Here is a 24,824-nt window from a genome sequence, read left to right as displayed (position 1 = left end):
TTATATAATTATACATCTTATTTTTTTAAAGCACCTTAGAGCATAAATTCATGGAATTTGCGCGCTATACAAATTGTTTATCATTATCATTATTCAGTGACACAAGTGAGAAGCAGCAGCGGACCGCCAAACAGGTCGATATAAAAGTTACATATTGTAAATATGCACCAAAATTAGATCGGATATTTATTGCACATATCTAAGCGTTGCTACGTAATTGCCGCACCAAATGTTCACTTTCGATGAGCATTTTTTTTGAAATATCACAAACCCGTAATTCAGACCAAAGCGGACCCTTTTGCATTGCACAAAGTTGCTCGACTGAGATGAGCACGTGAACTCCAGGCCTGGGGTTAGAATATGTGGGATGGCATGTTGTTTACAGACAAATTATGCTTTTTGAAGTTGATTCCAGAGACAAACACACAAAATTTAAAAGTTTTAAAAATCCAATTTCAAACAAATAACATATTTCCAAGAGAGTCAACGGTCATTGTAAAATAAGTCATCGGACACAGACAATGACAGAAAAATATTTATAGGAAAAAAAATCCATATTCAAATAAATAACACATATACAAATAAGTCAAAAGTCAAAAGTTACATTGAAAATTAAGTCATCAAATACAGACTGACAGAAAATCATCAATAGAGAAAAAAAATCCATGTTCAAATAGCCCTCATAATATCTTCCGTAAAACTAGAACGCATTTTGTTCCACCCGGCTGTATTTTTGTACAGGTACAGGGGGGGTACCTGGACAAAATTGATGAATAAATTATTTTGTTAGATATTTGTTAAATGTCCCTGACTATATGTGGTTTGGATAAGTACTCGTGAGCTCGAAGCGGGTATTTTTGGCATGATGCACATCACTCATTTATGTTTTGAATGTCGTGGTTTCGATTGGGAATTCCTACTTTCTATATCTAACTTGTGTTGCTTCCTCATTGGCGGGTCATTCCCATAATACACCTCACGCAGGCGCAGTTCGTGTTTCGCGTGTATCGAGTCGCCATAATAATGGATCAGGTGTGTTTATTTTCATTCGGTTTAAATATTTAAAATAAGTTTTTCACAATCTAATTTTTTCTTTTTGTCTTTTTCAGATAATGTACGACGAGATCAACCCCAAAACACTGTAAGTATATCCCTTATAATCTTTCATACCCTAAAATATAGCGGCACGGGAGGACAAACTTTACTCCTCTTGTTATTGTTCGTATCTTCCGCTCTGATACAATCTCATGTTTTCATTCGACAGCTATGTGGGGAACCTAAGTGAAGGTGTTACTGAAGCCTTGCTGTTGGTATTGTTTGGAAAAATTGGAACCTGTAAATGTTGCAAGATCATTCACGAGGTAAGTAATAATTGACCGGTTGTATAACTGTTTAGTTTCATTTTTGGCAGGCCATATTCGTGATTATCTCCCTTCGTTTTCTTGTAAATACTTTGGCCTTTGTGAATGTGGTTTTCCTTTTTTTAAATCACAATCTCAGACTCAGACCTCTCTTTACTTAAATTTGACCTGCTAATATCTAATGTGTTTCATAAATATTCAACTAACTCCCATTAATCACCTCTCATCATGGTAATGTCACCCGCTCATTCTATAGTCTATAGTATAGTGTTAGTGGGGTTAGAGTTCGAGTGTTGTTTAGAGTTTAGATTTATAATTTATAGATTCCAATTCTAGCCTATTAATTATTAAGTGAAGTGTCGATAAGCCACTGAAAAAATGAAGCGCTAGTTTATATTAAAGTTTGAATAACACATTTTCAGTTAATCACTGTTGCATGGATTGTTTCTCATGGTATCTTTAATATGGCAATATGGTTTATAGGAGGTACCATTTTTATAGATCAGTCAGAGTCAGAGACCAAAATCAAAATCAAACTTTCTTTTACTTTTGGTGTGAGTGTGATTGATATTGATATCATCAGTGTAGGCTGTAGGCACGTCCATTGAAAGTTAGGTATAGTTATAGCTATAGGCAGTTTTTTAAACAAAAAATCCCAAATGTAAATGTAACTCTTGCACTTAAACTTTAAATAAAGGGACCAGTGTGATATTAACAGCAGTTGGAATTTAATTTTGTTTCTATCTGTATCTACGGGAGTTCAGGGTCAGAGTCAAAATTCCAGACCAATTTTCACCCCGAAATTACTATTGAAAGTTGTGATAGGCACTTTGATAACTCCAGTCCAGTGGCCGCCGATAGGCTCACTGTAAGGTGAAACTCGTTTTTTGGACCTTTATTTTTGGCCCTTTACTGTTTTGGTCACCATGGCGTTATTTGTGAACCTATGTGACTAATGTTGGTATCATTTTAAAGGGCACAAAACAAGCTTTCTAACGGTGTATTTCATTCTCAATTCCTGATTGTATTTCTCAGAAAACTTATGTAATAAAAATGTATAAAATTTTGAATTATAAGAACTTTTTAAATTATCGATACATTTTAATTATACTTCATACATCGATAGACAATTAATTGAAGAATATCTCTGCCAAATTTCATCAAAATTGATATACTCGCTCATTATTTTATTTTTCCCGCCACCAACCCCACTTTTTTTGACAAAAAACCTCATATTTTTTTCCATTTTCATTTATCCTTAATTTTTTCTTTCATACATGAAAATGATTTATATGAAAATAAAGCTTATTTTCTGACCTTTAAAGTGATACCTAACACTTGCCATTTATTTTTTAATTGAAACAAAATTACTGACAAAAATAAGTGGGCCGTGTTGACTGCAAAACTCAAAATTTCCCGATAGCCGCGAGATGCTGGTTTTGAGGCAGCAGTGAGATCACAGATTCTCTGTGTAAAATTGACAAAAAATTTCAACAGAAAAATATAAATAACTCTGGAACCGTAAATCGTAGAGAAACAAATAAGGTATCAAATTTTATGTTTTTTCAAGTCCCATCCCCCTGACTGGGTCAAATTAAGATATTTTGAGTTTGAAAATTTTATCAAAGTGCCTAGTTGTGATCGAAGTCACATGCAGTTGATTTTAAATTGCTAGATAAAGAGTGCTCATAAATATTCACAAGTTGTATATCAAATTAGTCATCTAATCGAGGAAAGCGCGTTTACATTAATAATAATAAGACAGGGTCCTCACTAATTATTCAGAAATTTTATTTTTGAGAAAGTCTGGGAAAATGCGGTCGAGAGGAAAAAGGGTCTTGAATTTTGCAATCAGGTTGGGGGAAAGTGTGATTGCAGTCCGGCCATTTCAACAGTCCATGAGTCTTTTTTTTTTTTTTCCACTAATGCTTCTATAACATGTTGCTAAGTGGAGGGGGCTTGTCAGAAGTAAAGGTGTCTTGCCATGTAAATTTGTAATTATCTTTTCTTGTCCACTAGGTGGTGTGATTCCGAAGGAGACTACTATAAAGAAATAAATTTGTTGGATGTTTTAATTTTCGCTTTCGCTTTCCCAAAACTCGAATTTCGATTGCCACCAGTCTGTACAATTAAAGATCATAGTGAATATGTTTGAAATTGTTGTCAAGGCTTGTTATTGTCAAATGTTCATGAGTTCAGATTTACGTGGACCAATTTTCATGTCTGCTGACTCATATTGTAATGTTTTTATCTGAAGTGTTTAAAATCAATAGTTTTTGTAGTTTAAGATCAGATTTCTTAGGCTGCTGTGTATAATCTTTATTCTTGATTGTGACAATCAGTTTGTTGCTTGGAAAGTCTATAGCTTTAATTCTTCATCGGTAGTTTGGAGCTTGGTTTGTCTTTGGTGAAGACTTGATGAATGATATGCGTATTTAGCGTTCCTTCTACATCAAATCAATGCACTGACGGTCATACTTTCAGTAAAGTAATAGTAACACCAACAATTTTAATGTATTTTATTTTGTCACCTTCCTTTCTAATTATTCTTATTATTTATTTCAAGACTTGAATCTTCATCTTGTTCGAAGAGTTTCAGTCAATTTTTATAGAGCTCATTTACAGGTCTAGTTAGGTATTATACCTTTGTAAATAATACTAAGATAATTGGTTACGAATAGGTGTTACGTATGGATTTAAGAGTTTGGTACCATCGACGATAGCCTGTAAAGTTTTCAGTGGTTTTGAAAGTTCCCAACATGGTCCCCTGATTTAGATATATTTGTTATCAGTTGTATTCACACTTCAAATTCAAGCTTGAGTCTTAAAATCGATACAATTGAAATAAATTATAAAGTTTCGGTACATGTTTAAGACGGTTTAGACTTCTGCAGCCCTTTCTTTTGTTCTAAATAGCAATAGTTTTTGAAATCAAATATATTATTGGTCTGAGTGAGTTTAACGGGCGCGAGAGGGTCAGAGAAAAACTGTAATGTTGGTAAGGCATTGTTGATGAATTGTATAAGATAAAATCCAAATGAATTGGAATAAACGTTGATGTGTGCCTTATTTTTTCAGATTTAAAGTTAATTTCAATTGGCCTCATTGTTATAGTATTTTTACTGAAATTTTATATGGAGGATTAGACTTAAAATCTTGGAGTTCAGAATTTACTCAAAGTTTGAGTCTGAATAATCCTTGTGCTGGCTTTGTCGTAGGTATAGGATTTATAGTCATCAATTAGGATTAGATCAACACTTCACTTTCAATCCTTTTTCCACATTTGTAGATGGGCAACTCATGTAGCCATTTCACTTTAAATTAGAATCCAAATGAAACCATGTCATTTGGGTTTTTCTGGAGGTTTATCATCTTCACTTTCATTTTCCAAAAAGATGTGTTGTCTCTACCTTTGTTTCTTTACAAGATCAATGTAAGATAAAGTGTTTTTTTTTTTTTTTTCAGTTAAAATTCATGTTTTACTTTATATCGTGTTATTTATCGACTGGGGTCGCTTGTTCAAATGGATTTGATATACTTCTTAGCCCAAAATCTGTCATTAGGCTTGATGGTTTCAATTTTCTTTGAATAACCTTATCTTTATTGACTTTAAAAATTGAAAAAGTTTCCTAGACAGTTAAAAATTCATGGTAAATTTGAACAATTTCAGATTTATGTTTTTTCTAGTAAACATGGTTACGGAATTCCGTTTTCGGTCACAGAGTCGAAGTGAAAATTATGTATTTTACTGGCACCTCTCCATAACTGGTCTTTAGGGGGGTCTTGTGAAAATGATGTTTAAGATTTTATCTTCAATCTTTCTGTGCATCATATCTACAGTAAAGACCAAAAAGATTCAATCTTAGAAGTTTTATGTGCTACAAACAGCTGAGGATTTGATTGTCACTCCATAACTGTGAAATTGCCCCAATGTGCCCCTGCCACTGTTGACACATCATTTGTCATGATTAATTTTGATAGCTTCTTATGGTACATGGAGGATCATAAATTATTAATAGATCTGGTAATTTTTATTTGCCGCTAATTTAGGGTGGTGCCACTTTGAGTGGATAACAAATAATTATGCCACAGTGATTCTGTAACATTATAGTATTAACTCAGTCTTAGCTTTTCCATTGGATTGTCAAGAATATTGGGATTGGAGGATAAATTTCTTCCATTCAGAAGGTGGAAAATTTTTATTGCTATCCATTCGTTTACTGAATGTGTGGTGTCATTTCGCTTTTCGTCATGTTGTGTAGTTTGTTTTTCTTGAGCTAATTGCAAAACTTTAGTTTGTCATCGTTTGTGTTGTGACAGATTACCTTTCATTATAAATGGTATGAGAAATGCCTGAAACTTTCATCAATCAGAATGCAGGTTTTAGCCCAAAGTCACGTTATATGATTACAGATTTAAGTGCGTTCTAAAAATGACCCAAAACAAAGAATGGGCATTATGAGTGGTCAAAGTGTAAGCTCAATTATGTTGTTAGATTTCATTTTGATGTCACATTCTATACAGGTGATAGGGCAAGCAATTGTGAGACAAGTGAAAAACCGTTTTAAAAAAATTCTAATTGTGGGGGAAGGGGAACCGCACAGGTTTATGTGTGCAATATGGCTCAAGTTACAGTATGAGGATTAGGGCAGAAGAGAGAACAGGCTGTAATAGTCGTCAAGAGTGGATGGTGAGAGGTTCGAGTGCTGTCTTATCCCTGGGATGCTAGACAATTTCATCTCTACTTCATCACTTTGATTGACCTTTTTTTTTTAATGAAGGAAAACAGTTAGGTTTTAGATAATACACTATATTAGAAGCATTATATTGCGCTTTTGCAGTTTATATTTTAGGCTCGGGTCCCTGATCAGGTTTATATTTATACTAATACCATTGCGCGATAGGAATTAGTAGTGGTATTATCATTTATCATCCAGGTTATGATAATACATTCAAAAGTCAAAATTTGCATTGGAAATTCTTAGGCTTTTTGGTCTCTCTGCCGGTTGAGATGGGTATATGATATGTGGGTAGGAGCTTTAGCAGATCTGCCTGGAACTACGAAGAATTTGTATAAAATTACGATGTTTTGGCTCCATCTACAGAGCTGCATACTCGTCTTTTGATTCAATAGATCTTGTTGAAATGGAATATTTCATTCCTTGGAATCTGTATGGGGGACTTATGTGCATATTTGGATAATGATGAGGGTGAATGATTAAATCTTTCTAAACATTGGCCAACATTGTCGCATTGAATGTAACAGCAGTAGGGTATCAGCTTCGTACCAGTGGTATACAGAGGTTCGAATATTCGCCGCATTATGTGGCCCAAAGCAAGCCACCTCATCCTAATTCAGTTTGTAAGTTTGCAAATTATCACATTTCGTCAAATGTGGAAACGATGTAAATGTATGGAGATGGCGTTGGGTGTGGATGCAAGAAGAGGCGCAAGAGAAGGAAGACGGGAGAAAAAAAAGGGTGGGGAGAGAATGAAAGAGGATATATTTGTGTGTGTGTGTAGAGTAAAAGTAACTGCAAAGTCTTTAAGATGGGGGTGAGAGAGGGATAGATCGGGTGGTTTGTATATTATACCAAATATATAAATGAACACAATGAGAGGAAGAGAGAGGATGTAAGTTTCCGTGAGTGGTTGGTCTAAGACTGGTAGGAGTAGTTAGTGTGTGGGTATGTATTTAGGTAGAGATGAAGGTGGAGGAAAAGGTGAGAAACGTAATTTGGAGAGAATTAATATAGGGAGAGGGGGGAAAACAGGATTTAAAAGGAAAAGGGGAAGTAAGGGAAAAGAGATGCATTTGAAAATAACACTTATCGAATGAATGATGATAGAATTTTGTATCCGCAAGATTAAAAATAAATAAAGACAAATAGCTTTTGCAACCCGAATGAAGAAATTAAAACTGGGATGGGACGGTGAGGAGAGGGCACTGAGTTCGATGGACGAGTGATCAAGTTGGATGGGCGTCCAGGCGGGTCCTAGATTCTGTAGGTGGATGGAGAGACTGATAGAAGGATGGGGATGGGTGAATAAAGGAATGAAGAGTGATGGAGGGATATGAAGAGAGGAGTTAGGTGGAGGATTGTAAGCGTGCATTGGAGAGGGAGACTAGCAGTGGTTCACTATAGATTGAAATAAATGCATAAATAAACAAATAAATAGATAAATGAATAATGATCATGCTGATGATGATAATGAAGGATCGGTAATAATGAATCTATATTGATAAAGTAAAGCGGTCATTATTGTTGTGATCACCTTGAACAATACTCATAATTATGATTAGAAAAATGAAGATATGATATAATCGTAGCAGTAATAAAATAGTGACTGAATATAATGATGATAATAATACTAATAATGTTCATGATGGTAATAATAATAATATTAATGATAATAATTATAGTTATAATAGCAATAATATTGTCAACAAAGAATGATAAGGAAAAAATTTGGGACATTCGATTTAGTTCGATGAAACTGTGTGTTCAAGGAAACTGTGTTGGAGTGTATATTCTATTTGTTTCCGAAAAAAAAACCATTGTCATAACAGGATGTTACAGATGTTCAAATTTTGAATAATTATGTGTGTTATGTTGTAACACATGGTGGTGGTTGTGAAACTATTGGTGGTGTATTTGATTGTTTCCATTGTCATACAATTACATCTTTGTGTACATAAAGACATCAGTCCACTTGTTGAAGCGATGGTTTAGGTAAATGCTCACACCTGTCAGCCAAATTAAACATACCTACATACAAAACTGTAATGTTCAACATTTATAGTCTGATTGATATACTTTAGTGAGATCTAATCACCAACAGGCTGTCTATAGATAGTATGCGCTTGACTAAGAAGCTCATAACATTGCCATCCGGAAGTATAACAGACCAACACACAAAACTGTGTGTAACCATGGATTTTTATAGTCTGGCTATGAGAATTACTCATAAATGCAGATGACAAAATAACAATAACAAAGACCTGAGTGATGTCAACTTCGATCTATCTATAATAATGGATGTCACAAGTCAAATTATTGGAAATGAGAGTGATAATAATGATTACAATGTACATTTATTGCATTTGGAAGAATATAGCTCATTGATGACTGCCATTCTGTTGTTTAGTGGATTAAGTTCTGGCCTTAATTTCTTTTCTTCTTATTATTTTTCTCGGTCTTCTGAACAATCTACCTTTATTTTTTCTTCACAAGTGTCTCAACTATTTTTGTTTTACTGTTTGTTTCTTCTTCTTTTGTGTGTGTGTGTTGGGGGGGGGGGGGGGGGGGGGGGGGGGGGGGGCAATTTATTTAATTTAATTTAATTGAATACTTATTTTCCTTATGTCAGTTTAAATGTTTGTGGGCGCGCTTCAATGTGTCATTTGGTGCACCAACTGCTTAGCATTTCTTATAAGAGTGTTAGGTTATTGGGAATGAATGATGTTGATAATTTTAAAAATAAAACAAATAGTAAATCGCTGTGGTAGCAAGAGCAAACAATTACATTGCAGCTTATGATAAATGGATTCCTCGTTTTGGTCAAAATCCTCTTTTCAGACCTGCCAACATGTACGATTTCGCGTATTTTAGTACGAATTTGGAGCCAAATGTGTGTATAAGCTTCCACAGGATTTAGTACGATTTTTGTAATATTTTAATTATTTTTTTTCTCTCAAGCCTGAATGATGTTGACGATGATACACTTGATGCAATGTTACATGCATCGCGTACATCAACTTTTGGCTGTATTTCTGACTGATGCATCACATTTAGTACTATAGATATCATTTCCGTTTGTTATATGATACCGGTTTATGCATGTAAGCTTATTTTATTCTTTAAGTGCCCTCAGGCCACATTTAAGCTTTTACAAAATTTAGGTGACAATCAAATTTAACTGACGCCTTTATCAATGAAGCCTTCAATTAAAGTCTGTTGCTGATGAGCTTAAATATAAATGGGTTATTTCCCTTTAAAATATCTAAAATTACTCTATTTTGATTTTTTAAATTAATGATCTTTTTTTTTATTATTTATTTATTTTTAAAAAATGATTTTGTATGAGTCGGATTTTTTAAAATTACCAAGTGGGCAGCTTTAGGAACGCTGTTTGTTTCAAAGTGAATTCACTAGAACCATTTTTAGAAGTATTTCACTTGTCTATGTATATTACATACTTGTGGATTTCCTATCATTTGATTCAAAAGTAATAGTATTGGAAGTGTGTAGGAGGAGGAGGAGTAAATGCTCAAAAAGAAAAAAGGAGAGAGGGAGAGAGAGAGAGAATCATGGAAATTATTTTGTCGCTGTTGCAAAATGCCATCTCTTGAATTGAAGTCCACTCTCCTGAACATGTTATCTCAAAGCTTACAACTGATTTACTGAGTTGTCAGATGTATATCACCATCACAACTTCATTTGGTGCATCATCATCACCACATTATATCTTGGCATCACTACGGTTATAACCACCGTCACAGCATTGTCACTGCCACAACCACCACCACATCACTTCTAACACCACCACCACACCAGTTCAATTTCTGAGCCTTACACTAATTTATAATGGCCATTTAAGTTTTAGTTTCTTGATAAACCGACAATTTTGTAATTACTAGAGATTGATGCAAATTAGTTTTTGAATGATGAAGAGTAGAGTTTATTTTTATTTGGGTTTTATGTTAGCTTTTATACAAATTTGTGTATATTGCGCCCTTTTTTTCCACACATGCGGACAAAATGCACTTTTTAGGGTCATAAAATACACTTTTCATTCTGGGAAGGTTGGCAGGTCTGTCATTTTCATGTTTCTGATTCCCCGTAGCTGGGTGTCAGGGTAAGCATTTTATTCTGTTCTCGACTTGAATTGTGTTAAGTGTTCGGGAAATGTGTGTGTAAGGACGAACGTAAGTAATCTAGTCCATTGATGAATTAGACCTTGTGTCTCAGAGGTTCTGTCAATCTACCAATTCCGTAATATGCTTCTTTGTGTTTGTGAGTGTGTGTGTGAAAGACATGGGGTTATCAAAGTTATTTGTAAACAATACAAAGCGTTGGTTGTGAATCTTAATCAATGGTTCGTTGCATTCTTTTCCCAGTTCATATGTTTCATCCATAATCAGAACTTGTCACTCAATAACTCAATATCTCCACTTGCCTTGTCGCCATTCAATCAGAATCATTTTGAACAGCAATGGCGCTGTTATGTTAACAATTTATGGCCCAAGTCATAAATTAGGTTTAGGTCCCTCTTCCTATTCCTAATCATAAGCGAGGCAGGCTGATTTTTCGGATTTTTGTCTTTCTTGTATTTTTACTTTCTGCTTTTTCTGGCAGTTTCATTCACACATTTTCGGATTACCATCCACCAAAGTGGCCGCTATACTCACGAAACAACTTTTTTTTCCCTATCAAACTTAGCCACTTAGATTGTCCGATCTTTTCGACCGTATGCTTTTTTAAAAAACCATTGATGGGGGTGTTGTAAATGTTTAATTGATTTCTACATATTTCATTTTTCCAACCGGCCAAACAACATTTAAACCGTGTAAAGAGACTGGGCTAATCGAGCCCATGGTTGCACACGCATGATCATTCGCTTTTAAAACTAATGTTGAGTGTGGGATAGCTAATCAAAATGCCAAGAGCTCATAGCATTTACAAGGATTTCGTGGGCAATTTGGCGATCTTAACACTCTAGCAGCGGCTGGGTTATTCAAGTTTCATTTAGCTCTAACTCTTTTAAAGATATTGCATAGATGTACGAGTACATGGTTGTTGCCTTCATTATTAAGTGTGTCAGCGTGCTCCTGAGACCAATTCTGGTTGACGAGCCCCCTTCCCTCTTTCGAATGAGTTAGTACTCTAACGTTTGGATACTACCGTAAGTCATCGTATTTATTCGTGCAACTCTTTGTTGCCATTTTCACACGCGCAGCGACTGAAAAGGGTATACCCATTTCTATTAGGGCTTAAAAAGTGCAAGAATCGCCGGATCAACGGATTACAAGCAGCTAATAGTTGGGAGTCGGCAACCTGCATCCCGGATCAAACGTATTCATGAATGCTTTTCAATCCGGCCGTAATTATTTTAGTCAATAAACCGAGATCTCATATATTTTTTTATTTGAACGGAACAATAATCTGAAAAATTCTAACATTTTGGTTGTTATTTAGTAAAATAAAAAAAAAACCCATAAAAGTCTTAGCTACATTTTAAAGTATAAGAAGCATTCAGAGCCATTGTGCCCATGGAGCCGGAGTTTATCCTGGTTTCTATCAGCGCGGAACGGACAATAGTAATTACTTGTTACCCTTTGGATAGGACCCTAGTCTGTCGCAAAGTACTCTCCGCCAGATCTAACAGATCCAGCTACCCAACCGTTGCTGGGTGGAGAGGGGGGTCAGAAAAAAATCTGGACTGCACCTGTGATCTATCTCGGTACCTTTGATTGTGAAATCAAATATCGCCATCAACCATGAAGAAAACGCTATGTACAACATTTTGATCTCCTCGATGGAATATCAGACGCCAATCTGACATAAATCGAGGTGATAAAAGAATGACGTTTCTTATCACCTCCCGCTCTGGTTGTCGGCTACTTTGGTTTGTGAATACTACTCGTTGTTTGAATATTTTTTATCCGGTGTTGTGCTTGAACATTACAGACCTGGTATTTGTTGTTTTCCACTGATGTCAAATTTATGGTAAAAGTTAACCGCTGATTCATTTAGAGTACCAATTTTCAAAATGCTTGGTCTTAAATAATTAGAGGAAAGATTGATTTTTGGAGTTGTTTGCCTTTTTCTTTTTTTTTTTTTTGTTCAGATGTATTCATGAATACGAATAGTAGTCGGCAACTAACGGAAGCATTCATCCATACACCGGCGGGAGATCGCGGCTCTGATTTCTATAATCGTTTGAAATTCTCTCTTTGTCTCAGTGCTGATGGTTTTCAAATGGTGAAATTCGCGATTTTGGAATCAAAGGACTTGCTTCCTTTTTACAATATCTTCATATCTCTCCCCCCCCCCCCCCCCCCCCCCTCCTTTTTTTTTTTAAATCAATGTATTGCAATGTATTGGTAGTGAGAGTTGTGTGGTAGAGCATACAGGTGGTTTCTCTCTCTCTTCAGAAGTTAGCTAGAGTTTCAGTGATAATTTATCATCTCAATTAAAAAGTAAATACGAGGCTCTTATAGGCAATTGTTCAAATCCTCCTCCCCTTTTTTCCCCACTATTTGTCACTATGAACACTGATGTCTGTTTGTGTCGAACGCCACTTTAAACGTTTGAGTTTACTAATCTCTCTCTCTCTCTCTCTCTCTCTCTCTCTCTCTCTCTCTCTCTCTCTCTCTCTCTCTCTCTCTCTCTCTCTCTCTCTCTCTTTATTTGCTATCTTTTGATATATTATGCACCGTGAGCATGATCTGTAATAATAATGAGGGGAGTGGGTGATTATCCATTTAGTGTGGTATTCTAATCCTTTTTGTATATATAATGATGTGTCGACCGCCCCTTTTTGTACGATTGTGTACAAATTGGAGTGCTATTATTGACGTAGTCCTCTTGTGATTTGTGTGTGTGTGTGTTTGTGCGAGAGAGAGAGAGAGAGAGAGAGAGAGAGAGAGAGAGAGAGAGAGAGAGAGAGAGAGAGAGAGAGAGAGAGAGAGAGATTGTTTGTTAAGGTGGGGCATAGAACAAATAATGATTATAATGACTCAACCCTCTTACTCTTGTCCCATGCATACTCCCCCCCCCCCCCCCCCCCCCCCCCGGTCACACGTGTTATGTTTATTGGTTATATCTGGCTCTCAGCTCTGGCATCAGGATCATTATCATTATTATTATTAACACACTTTTATCATTACTTGGCCATTTTTAAATGTGTTGGGTTGCATTGGCTGTTAATTGAGAGTCGTTCGGAGCTTCCGACGTCCCACTACTACTTGTGTGATATAATTAAAACTGAAGTAAAGTCGGATATTTTCGATATTATAGATATATCTACATACAGTTATGCGTAACAACCTAGGAGTTTTGGTGTCACATCTTGTGGCACATATGTTTGGTATCAATGATTGCAAAACGGTATTGGATAGGGCGCATTGTATAGATCGCCCCACTCGCTTTAGGTGTGAGTGATAAGTGATGATTATAAGACAATCTAAATCTACTTATTTACTGCGACACGAGGAGCTGTTCTTTTAAAAGTTGAGCTCTCTAACAAAAGTTATTTTGAAATTTGATCCTGTAAGTCTCTCAAACTATGTCAAAATGTGCTAAAATTCGGCGGTTTTATAATTTCATATTTTTTTTACCATCTATTCCAACCTCATTGGTATCTGTCCTTTAAAAAGAATTTACTTTTTATAGCGCAATGATTGATATTATATCCACTAAATTTTCACTTGGAAGCTTTTTTTTTTTTTTTTTTCAAACTTTCACGGCGAGACAATGTTTTCTTGCCTGATGTATTTATTCCTCATTTCCAGTCCATCGCGCTGAGTACTTTTGCAGTGCAGCATTTTCCTCACAACCTCATATCACATGCGGACACCATGCTCTTTTTGTCTTAGTGTAGGGGGTCGGGGTGATATTTATGACTTATAGTTGGACCCAGTGGATACAGGAAATGTCAAACCAATCTAGATCAATGTACACCATTTTGAACCAACCGTGTGTTGTTATAACAGCCTTGTCCCATCGTGGCCTCCATTATTGTCCACGATAGACCAGTCAGATCATCGACTCTTGTCATTGTAAAGCGATGGGGATTACGACTAAAATATTTGCCAATGAGATCACTGTCCTTGTAAAACAAATGTTCATTGTATTTATTTAGTCTAGCTTTGTCGGACGAAGCCCGAAGTCCCAATGACTGACTGTGTCACGATCAAACCTTTGTTGTATTGTATTCCAATTGGGTTGTAAGAGAGACAGTCAGTAAATGAATGGTGAACGCCAATAATAATAATAATATCATAAAATGATGAAAGTTTTGTTTATGTAGGTTGATGTCCGTGTTGACACCCACGTGCTTTGTAAACATACAACAGATCTAGCTAGTTCTATCAAAGGTTTTAATCCACTTGACGTGCTCCACGGACAAAGTAGCCCCACGATTTTGAGGTATTGGGCTTTTTACAACCGCTTCTCTCTCTCTCTCTCTCTCTCTCTCTCTCTCTCTCTCTCTCTCTCTCTCTCTCTCTCTCTCTCTCTTCTATATATATAATATATATATATATATATATATATATATATATATATATATATATATATATATATATATATATATATATCCCTCTCTCCCTCCCTCTTTCTCTGTTCTCCCTCCGTTTAGATATTATTTGTATCGACATCCGAGATCAAATTTCGTTTTTTGGTGTTTTTGTTGTTGTTGTTCTGTTGCTGTTGTAACCATGCAATGTACATGACGTATGAATCAAGCACCGTCCTATCTGTATTCGGCTAAAAGATAAAATGATTCGAAACTATCGTTGCAGAATGTTGCTTGTAGGTGATGTAGCTATCTTAAAATGATTGAAAATGTTATTTAGACTTCTGTTTTGTCCTTTGCACGTAGGTTGGCGGCGTAAGATGTGTATTATTGTTATTGGTATGAAAGTAAGTGGGCTGTGTATTTTATTATTATTATTATTATTATTATTTTTTGGGTGATTAAAAAAAAACAAACATGAATGGGAATTTTACGCCAATCGCAACTGCTGTTTATTTATCTTAATCAAACAATGCTTCTGGAAGTAATTAGATCTTTGTTTCAATCGTGGAGAGAGAGAGAGAGAGAGAGAGAGAGAGAGAGAGAGAGAGAGAGAGAGAGAGAGAGAGAGAGAGAGAGAGAGACTTGTTCCTTGCCTTCTTGAATAATATAGAGACAGTGTTCCGTCAGCCGTATTATTAAACCGGTGGCATTTCCCTTAAAATTTCGGTCTGCATCTAATCTGTCTTTTCTAATCCATAATTTGTGGTGAGAATGTGCAATGACTCTTGATTACTCGATAATTTAATCTGGTCAGTTACACACCTGAATATCCCAGCATCTGACGTATTTTCATGACATCCCTCAAAGCGTTACAACCCTCGCCGTCATTCCACAACAAAACGTCAAATTCCGAAGATTATGGCTATGTGGTTGGTGGAAGGTTGGTTGTAATGAGTCCCGTTATGAATGTGTACATGGCACTCAGTGATCCGAATGAAGAGGGGGTAGCCTATCTCTTCCATCGAAAAGGCCAGGACGGACGTGAGGGTGTACCAGTCCCGTACGTTTTAATGATTTCATTCCCCATTATCGCCAACAATAGCTTTTAAATAGATTAACACACACAGGCATTGCCCTTATCATAGTGATAACGTTTAACTTTATTCTTATGTTGTGTTCATTCGGGAATACAAAGATAGTGTATTGTCTTATTTTTGACTCGTGGGTATTTTATTAATGGCGTTCATCCCTCTCATCCTTCTTTTTTTTTTTCCAATGCGTATTTTAAAAAAAATAATTGTGGCGTGGTTATTTATATTTGTGAAAGCTCCGTGGTTTTGGTTCATACAGTTCAATTCAAATGCTCTAATCTCGTGATGCCCTGCAGGTGAAGCGACGTTTAAATTCGTCATTTGCAGTTGTTTGAAATCGAAAATGCGGTGGTGTGATTGGATTGATATTGATTTTATTCGGTGCACGTGCTGAAGAGTTGGTTCAATGTTGTGTTTCTTATTTATAGAGTTGTTTCCCTTAGTACATTGATATCAGTGCATTCTTGTACAGTTGGTGATATTGGATTGTTTTTTTTGTTATTGTTTTGTTTTTTTTGTTTTTGTTTTTGTTTTTTTTGGGGTTTCTTTTGTTTCAAAATCGTTTTTAGCTCACACTTGAGCCTTATTTTCTTTTTATCATCATTTACCCCCCACTACTGCTTGGTTGAGTGCATTTTAGGCCTATCCATCATCAACATATTTTTATCTCCATTTGCACCTTGTAGTCCTTATATATTTAGTTATTTACTTATTTTATGATTTATAGAATCATAAACATATCGATTGGCGATTGGCAACCAACGGTTTAGCATCGGTAATGGACTGCAACTCGGAATACTAAATAAATGATATCCTCCTGTGTGTGTGGTGCGCGCGCGCGGACCATTTAGCTTAAAAAGTAAAACTACCGGCCATCTTTTTGTTTGCCTGCTATTATAAGGAATAATACCTGCTGTGTCAAAATTTTACAACTCGAATGTTGAGTGAATAGCTGTTGTAGTTGTAATTGCAGTGAAATGATTACTATTCTTTCTTTTAATGTGTTTTATTTGGGTTTAATTTACACCAGGGTCATTATAATTTAACAGATCGTACTTCTGGTCAAATTTGACCAATCATCAGTGGTTTTTTTTTTTTTTTTAAGGTCCCATTCTCCCCAGCAATTTGTTCACAGATAAATTACCGTCGTCATGTCCATTCCCACCGAGCACATCTAAATATTCTCTCAATCTCGCTTGGATTTTACACAGGATGATAGTCTGTTTACTTTGATTTGATTAGCAATGTGTGGCACTGTTTGTTCTTGCAAGCTGTGTAATAGTTTATTGACAATTAACGAAACAGATCGATGGGCATGTGTGTTGATATATAGTTATTTAGTTATATATATATATATATATATATATATATAATATATATATATATATATATATATATATATATATATATATATATATATATATATATATATATATATAAATTCGTAGATTTTAAATTTTCTGACAGTAGGACTTGCAGCTGTGCTGTTGTACTTGTGGAGTAATATCTCGAGGATATTGAATTCTTGATATTGCTTGCTTTCATCTAGTTTTTCATCATCAGATAAGCTAAACCCCAAGTGTTTCTCATATTTACGTAACCTATACAAAGTGGTTATTGACGTTTTGTGTTATTAATCTTTGTCAAAATAAACACTTGTTTCGTTGTTTTCACGACCGTCCTGTTTAAATGGAGTACCGCCCGGCATATGTTTATACAACCGCGACAGCACAGCCTCATGATGTGTTCAACGTGTATTATGTGAGTCCCCATTTCTTTTGTTACTGGCTGGTGTGTTTTTTGTTTTTTTTGTTTGTTTGTCTAGAAATCGATCGAGAATGGTATCGTCCATTAGCATGCAAACAATGCTGGTGAACACCTAGCTTTTGTATTCTCTTTCTCTTATTTTATTTACTTATTCTTTTTCCTTTCCTCCTCCTCCTCCTCCTCCTCCTCCTCCTCCTCCTCCTCCTCCTCCTCCTCCTCCTCCTCCTCCTCCTTCTTCTTCTTCTTCTTCTTCTTCTTCTTCTTCTTCTTCTTCTTCTTCTTCTTCTTCTTCTTCTTCCCTCTCACTCCCTCTGTTTGTCTCTCTTGTTGTTTGTCCAGGCGAATATTTTGAAGTGTCTGCAATGATGAGAATTTAATGGCCTTTGAATTATGGGAAATGGCATAGCACTGCGCTGTCGGTCGCCTCCCCCAGTGCCTTGTCCCATAACAATGAATGTTAAAGCATACCCATTGACGAAGATAATGTTGCTCACTTTCTACTGCGCAGCCTGACCTCCCACTCCACCCCCCCCCCCCCCCCCCCCCCATACGGTTAAACCTGAAGAATAATGAACGGTCGTTACATTAATTATTACGACGAATTGTCTTTACAGGATCGTTGTTCCCTGAATACGAACGTCACCCCGGGCCTTGTACAATTCAATATGCTGAAAGCGATCTTTTATCACACACAGGATGTTATCAAGAATGTCTTTGAGAGTCTAGAGTTACGAAATGTGATTACTAAAGATATCAGTCTTGCCCCCCCCCCCCCCCCCCCCCCCCATTTTTTTCCCTGGTGGCTAAAAGTCATGAAGTGAATAATTCATATATATTTGTGTCTCCTCCCTCCCTCCCCCCCCCCCCACTCTCTCTCCTCCTCTCCATCTCTCTCCTCTCTCTCTCTCTCTTCATCTCTCTCCTCTCTCTCTCGCTCGCTCGCTCGCTTTCTCTCTCTCTCTCTTCTCTTCTCTCTCTCTCTCTCTCTCTCTCTCTTCTCTCTCTCTCTCTCTCTCTCTCTCCCCCTCTCTCTTATTCTCTTATTCTCTCTCTGTCTCTCTTTCTCTCTTTTCTCCCTCTCTCCCTCTACCTTTACACTTCATAACATCATCCCCCCCCCCCCAACAAATGAAAAGTGTCAGTGGCCCGGTATTAACATGCATGCTGTGGTGATCTTAGTCCGTGACGATCCAGATCAAAGAAGCGAGTCTAAAACGATAAAGGCCTGAATGTCAATATTGTCACATAGTCAAGTGTACTATTGTTTGATTGAGACGCGGCTATGCTTTCTTCTCACTATCATGCTTTTTGTGTATTGGGGTTTTGTATTTGTATGGACATGTATGTATGTATGTATGTATGTATGTATGTATGTATGTATGTGTATTTAAGTACGTATATATAAAATAATAAACCAAAAAAATAATGAATATAGCAGCTTCAAAAAAGAACAAAATACCATTTGGTATTTTATTACTTTTTACAGCCCACAGCTTCTAGCAGCTTAGTATCACTATGTGTGTGTGTGTGTATGTATGTATGTATGTATGTATGTATGTATGTGTGTATGTATGTACGTATGTACATATGTACGTATGTATATATGTACGTATGTATGTATGTATGTACTTATGTGTGGATGTATGTACGTATGTATGTATGTCTGTCTGTCTGTATGTGTTTATATGTAAATAAACTAAATTCCCTTTAGTCATCCTCGGTTGGGAGAAGGCATCATAGATTATGTTTCGATCTGTGTTTTAACTCTACACGGTTAATATGCTTCAAGCACTGATATTTTATGAGAATTCTTAATCCTGCTGTTGCGGTTAAGCAGTGAATGTGTGCGACCTGGGTGGGGTTCCTACCTCCCATAGTGGGCAGGGAGGTACTTATTGTGTCTTCTATCCCCCTATATCTGTTTTCCAGCTTGCATTCTGTCTTTGTCTTGGAATGAGATTGCTTGGTTTTATCCAGGCCCTGGTCGGGGTCCTGGCTGGGAGGGAAACAGTCGAATGCATAGTTATTGTTTTGGGAGGTGATATTTTTCCTTGTAAATCATCTCTCTGTTATGTATTATTATATTTGTTATAATTTATAATGTAAGCATTTGAGTGTATTCCTCTTAGTGGGGGCCATTCTTGTGTCCAGATGAGACTTATTGGTGATCTCAGTCCAGATGAGACTTATAGGTGATCTCAAACTGAGTACATTGGTGGTATGCTCTTGGAATCTACATCTGATCCCTATTTGTTCCCAGTTCCCCTTTGTCTTGCTTTTTCTTGGATGCTTTAATTGTAATAATAATTAATAATAATAATAATACACATTTATATAGCGCTACATTCTCGTGTAAAACACAAGCATGGGCACTCTTTACAATATAAATATCAATTTTAAGTGAAAAAATAAAAAAAAATAAAATAATAACAACAATAACAATTCATAGCCAAATCAAGGATTCATATAGAGTCAAGAAAAACAAATACAGTAAAAATGTGTCTTGAGATTCTTTTTAAAAGTAGGTAAAGACTTGCACTCCCTCAGACCACGTGGTAGTTCATTCCAAATCTTGGGCCGAAACAAGCAAACGATCTATCACCAAATTTTGTTCTTGATCTTTTTTCCGAAATTTTCGTTTGGTCATTACATGATCTTAAAGTGTAATTTTCAAATTTACACATGACCACGTGATCTGTGAGATATGCCGGTGCTATACCAGCCAAACACTTATAAACAAGACACGCTGCTTTGTAATATGTGCGCTTTTCAATGGGCAACCAGTGGAGAGAGGCCAACAAAGGGGTTGCATGATCAAATTTTTTTTTTGCCAAAAACTAATCTTGCTGCACTGTTTTGCAGTAGTTGCAATTGTTTAATAGAAGCCTGAGGCAAGTTGACAAGCAGCGAGTTACAATAGTCTAGTTTCGAAAAAATGAGGGAAACAACCAATGTTTTACATTGTTCCAATTGCAATATACTGACGGATCGAACTGATTTTCTTCAATTGAAAGTATAAAGATTTACAGAGAGCAGAAATGTGAGCTGACATTTTCATTTCTGAATCAAAATAGACACCCAAATTTTTCACAGTCTTTGAAACTTTGATCTTTTCACCCCCAATCAACACCTCAAGACCATCATTCACCTTCAACTGCCCTCTATTTCCCACAATCATCACTTCTGTTTTTGACTCAGTAATTCTAGAACTTTTTACTATCCCATTTTCTTCCTTTTTACTGGCGCTGATATAACCCAAATGTGTTGCAAAAGCCGTAAAACCCTTAAAAACAAAAACAAAACAATGTGTGCGACTGTGACTTATGCGCGAGATTAAATATGATTTTTTTCCTTAACTTTAAAAAAGTGATTATTTTGAGAAAGTGCAGCCTACGATCGGATATTCTCGTTACCACGTGATGTCAGATGGTCTGTGAATTTCGAGCTGTGTTCTGGAATTGTATTTGGCCGTGAATTTACTCTTCCATTGCATCTACCCCCTAATTTGCACGTTGTCCGTGGAAATGATTTTTAAAAATATATTGTTCGGGAAGGTGTGTGTGTGTGTGTGGGGGGGGGGGTTCTTTATGAACGAGGGGAAAAATCATAGGTATGTTCCTCCCGACTATTTAGTGATTTGCATCCAAAAGGAAAGAAGGGAACGTTCATTTAAATAAAGAATGAAGTTGATGTCACTACAGCTTTATTGTTTTAAGGCTCCCAGAGAATACATTCTTAGCATGTTCTCTCTTACGACAGACCATACGTTTAGGGTTACTCATAGTTCAGTACATTGGGTGCGATTGTTTTGGTGTGCAGTACTGGTGAGCATTTTACAAGTCCGCATACATTCGATATGGGTGTCAATGTTTGCTTTTCGTGTTTAGGCAGTCAATGCCATCTAGTAATTGCTACCGTAAGTGCCACCCAACAAACTTTCAGAAGCATTTTTGCATTCCACTCTTGGTTCAGCTTTTTTTCTCCTCAGAGATTTCGAGGTTTGCCTACATTTTACAATCGCTTTTCAAAAATACCTCGATCAGCATGTCTAGGTGATCTCCCTTAGATCCCATCCCTAACTCAAGAGGACATGCACTGATGTTCTTTTACTTATTTCCATTGAAGCCATTCATTTTATGACATATGTATGTGTCTGTGAACGCAACCCCCATCATCATCATCATCATCATCATCATCATTGTCATACCCAAACCCTCTCAACTACATGGTTATCTTCTTTCCACTTGCAGCCTGGAAACGACCCTTACGCCTTTGTAGAATTCGTAGATGGAACGTCAGCGGCGGCGGCCTTGGCTGCGATGAATAAAAGAATGGTCTTGGGAAAGGTAAGAAATTATCATCGATCACTGTCATATCTTAGTCCAATGAAATCCTTGCTGTGAATTGGAAACATAATTGCTAAAGACCATCAGACCCCCCCCCCCCCCCCCCCCCCCCCCCCCACTAAGCCGTATTTTCTGGCTGGAGACCTTCACCTGGTCATTTCGATGCATGCAGTCGTGTAAACCATCTCCGCTGTTTCAACGGATGCTGTCCACACACAATTGTGTGATTATTCCTAACCCAGTTGTATTTGCAACGATCGATCCGAAAGTTTATCGGTTTGCCCTATAACTTATCTGATTTTGACGACCATTCCTGCTTCAATCCACCGTAATCCTAGCGGATGCTCGTGGCAAATATCGCCGGCTCAATGGAAGAAGTGGGTTTCTTCAACACAATATGATGGGGGGGGGGGGGGGTAGATATTTTATTTGCCTTTTTGCATTTTGCCGTCGATTTTATCCGGACACTGCATTAGTGGGTAAGAATAATTGCACCATTTGCCAGAACACACACGCACGACGCGCTCATGCACTCAAGTACAACAGAAGACACCCGCACACATTATACGCCCATGTACCAATATTCCATATCTCTCTCTCTTCTCTATCTGTCTCTCTCTCTCTCTCTCTCTCTCTCTCTCTCTCTCTCTCTCTCTCTCTCTCTCTCTCTCCCTCCCTCCCTCCCTCCCTGTCTCCCTCTCCCTCTCCCTCATTCGTTCATTAATTCACACACTCGCATGCACGCACACAACCGTAGGACACAAAATCACAGGAGTGCGCTGTGCACGTAGTCCGAGCTAATTAAAATGCATGAGTGTCACAGACTGATCATGTTTTGATTTGGGGATTATGACTTGGATTAGGGGCATCATCCGATGGATGAGTTCTTAAATTGAAAAATTATCTTCAAGGAGCAGGATTTCATTTTTCCTTTCCTATTGTTGGTGTTGTAATGATGTATTGTTTTTGCTGATTTTTTGTTTTGTTGTTTTTTTTTTTGTTTTTTTTTCAATTATTTTTTAATCGGGCTCTGTTTTTGTTTTCGGTTCAGTTTTATTTATTCTGTTGTCGATTTCTTTTCCTTGAACCACCTTCAATGCACTGTTGAATATTTATGCCTTATTGAATATATGTTTTACATTAATGTTTTTATGTGATACCGATGGGACCTTATACTGAATTTACAGTTATATATCTCCACAAGTTCCACATCCATTCTCTTCCTTCTTACCCCCCCCCCCCCCTTCTCTCTCTCTCTCTCTCTCTCTCTCTCTCTCTCTCTCTCTCTCGTTTTTTTCTCTCTCTCTCTCTCTGTCGTTTTTTTTCTCTCTCTCTCTCTTAGTCTCTTTGAAGGAGTGTGAGACGATATTCTGTATGGATATTAATATGTCCTTAATGAGGATCAGGTGACTGGGATTGGACCTTGACTGAGTCGGGGAAGAATGAGATGTTTATACTGTCTATCTGCTGCTTGTCCTAGATGGTACTGTTGAAGATTTTAAACTGATTCTTTTTAACCCGTTAACTGCTGTACTCCGGAATAACACGTGTTTCAATATTTGGTCAGAAAACTCGTCCTTCAAATATCGATCGATTTAAATGAGTATCATCTTGGCAAAAACTCTCAAATCTGAGTCCCCGCGAGGTCCCAGGTTTGTGAGTTTGCCGAGATTACTTGACTTGGCTTGACTTAGATGCCTTTCGCGTCTCGACCGAAAGATCGGGTCGCCTTGGCTGTTTCCAGTATTTCCTGTGTGAGGTGTCTCCAATATTGCCGGTCCTCTGCTAGGGTTCTCAGATTTTAAAAGGGTCCCCTGCCGTTATGAGACAAATGCTTTGTCCAAGTGTTGTGAGGTTTTTGTTTAGGATCACAGGGAGTGTTGTGATCGGTCTTCCTCTGAAAAGGTTCCCGTGTTTTTGTAAGTATCCCGACATGGCTTGGTTAGCTGGTATGTTTTGTCCCTGCGTAGTATGTGACCGAAAAGTTGCCATCGTTGTTGTAAAATGTCAAGGAGATTGGTCTTTCTTTTGTGATCTTATAGAGTGATTCATTTGAGATCTTTTTGGGGTATTTGATGTCCAGTACCCTTCTTAGCTGTGTGCGATGGAAGGCATCCAGATGTTCTTCTTCGGATTTTGTCAACGCCCAAGTGCCGCAGTTATACAGAAGTACCGGTTTTACAAGAGCATGGTACAGTTTCAGTTTGGTTTTTCTCTTTATTTTGTCACCTCTAATCCATACATTGGTGAGTTTACTGAGTGCGGCGTTTGATAGCTGTTTTCTTCTTTGTACATCCTCGGTGTCTCCAATTAGTGAGCCGACTTTCTTTGTTCTTTTCCATTCCTCTTTGTTCCTCGATATTGTTGTAAATTCGGTTTTATTGGCATTGACTTGGAGGTTATATTTCATGAGGGTATTTTGTATGATGTTTATATTTGCTGGTGTTGATCCAATAAAATTGGATTAGGGTAATTTAAATCGATCGATATTTGAAGGACGCGTTTTCTGGCCGAGTTTTTCAAGAGTACGGCAGTTAAATGGTTAAAGATTAGTTTAATATTTTATTTACCTCCTCCTTCGGCTATGGACAATTTGTTATTAAACTAAAAATCCTTTGAGGCAGATATGTAAACTCTGTCATTCGATCGGTTTGAATCGACCCTGCCTTCTCGTGACCATTCATGTCGTGCCTAGTCTAGTATTGTTCATTCTCACGTCCGTTTGTCTTGTCAATCGAGAAATGTGTACCAACCAATGGGACAATGCTATCCCCAACGATGTATTCGGTTTCTGTGCCAGCAATAATAATAATATAGAATCTGAATTGGGATTTTTTTGCAGCCGCCTTCATTTGTAAAAATGCATATTTTCATGTTTGCCCCTGTCGCAGTGTTTTGTCCCGTCCGTTAAGTGATTTTATTCCCTGCTATTACAACATCTATGGGGTTTTGTTGTTTTTTTAACGATGAGTATGCTTTTTTATGATATTGATGCTATGTATTAAGGTAAAATA

At 37.0% G+C, this 24,824-nt stretch overlaps 1 protein-coding gene across 1 annotated transcript in view; it reads left to right on the top strand.

Annotated features, from left to right (window-relative positions):
- Window positions 1–970: 970 nt before the first annotated feature.
- Window positions 971–24,824, top strand: part of LOC144966296 (nucleolysin TIAR-like) — a 135,136-nt gene continuing 111,282 nt past the window's right edge. Inside the window, exons 1-4 of the mRNA XM_078902514.1 lie at window positions 971–1,032; window positions 1,110–1,141; window positions 1,265–1,361; window positions 21,715–21,810. Of these exons, the coding sequence (XP_078758640.1) occupies window positions 1,024–1,032; window positions 1,110–1,141; window positions 1,265–1,361; window positions 21,715–21,810 (234 nt within the window). The 5' untranslated portion in view covers window positions 971–1,023. The remainder of the gene's footprint in view (window positions 1,033–1,109; window positions 1,142–1,264; window positions 1,362–21,714; window positions 21,811–24,824) is intronic.

This window comes from Berghia stephanieae, chromosome 2 (genome assembly GCF_034508935.2).
Source record: "Berghia stephanieae isolate SIO BIC M18660-M18661 chromosome 2, UCSD_Bste_1.3, whole genome shotgun sequence".
Classification (NCBI taxonomy): domain Eukaryota; kingdom Metazoa; phylum Mollusca; class Gastropoda; order Nudibranchia; family Aeolidiidae; genus Berghia; species Berghia stephanieae.
The sequence above is the reverse complement of the archived record's forward strand: the minus strand, read 5'-3'. Positions and strand labels throughout refer to the sequence as shown.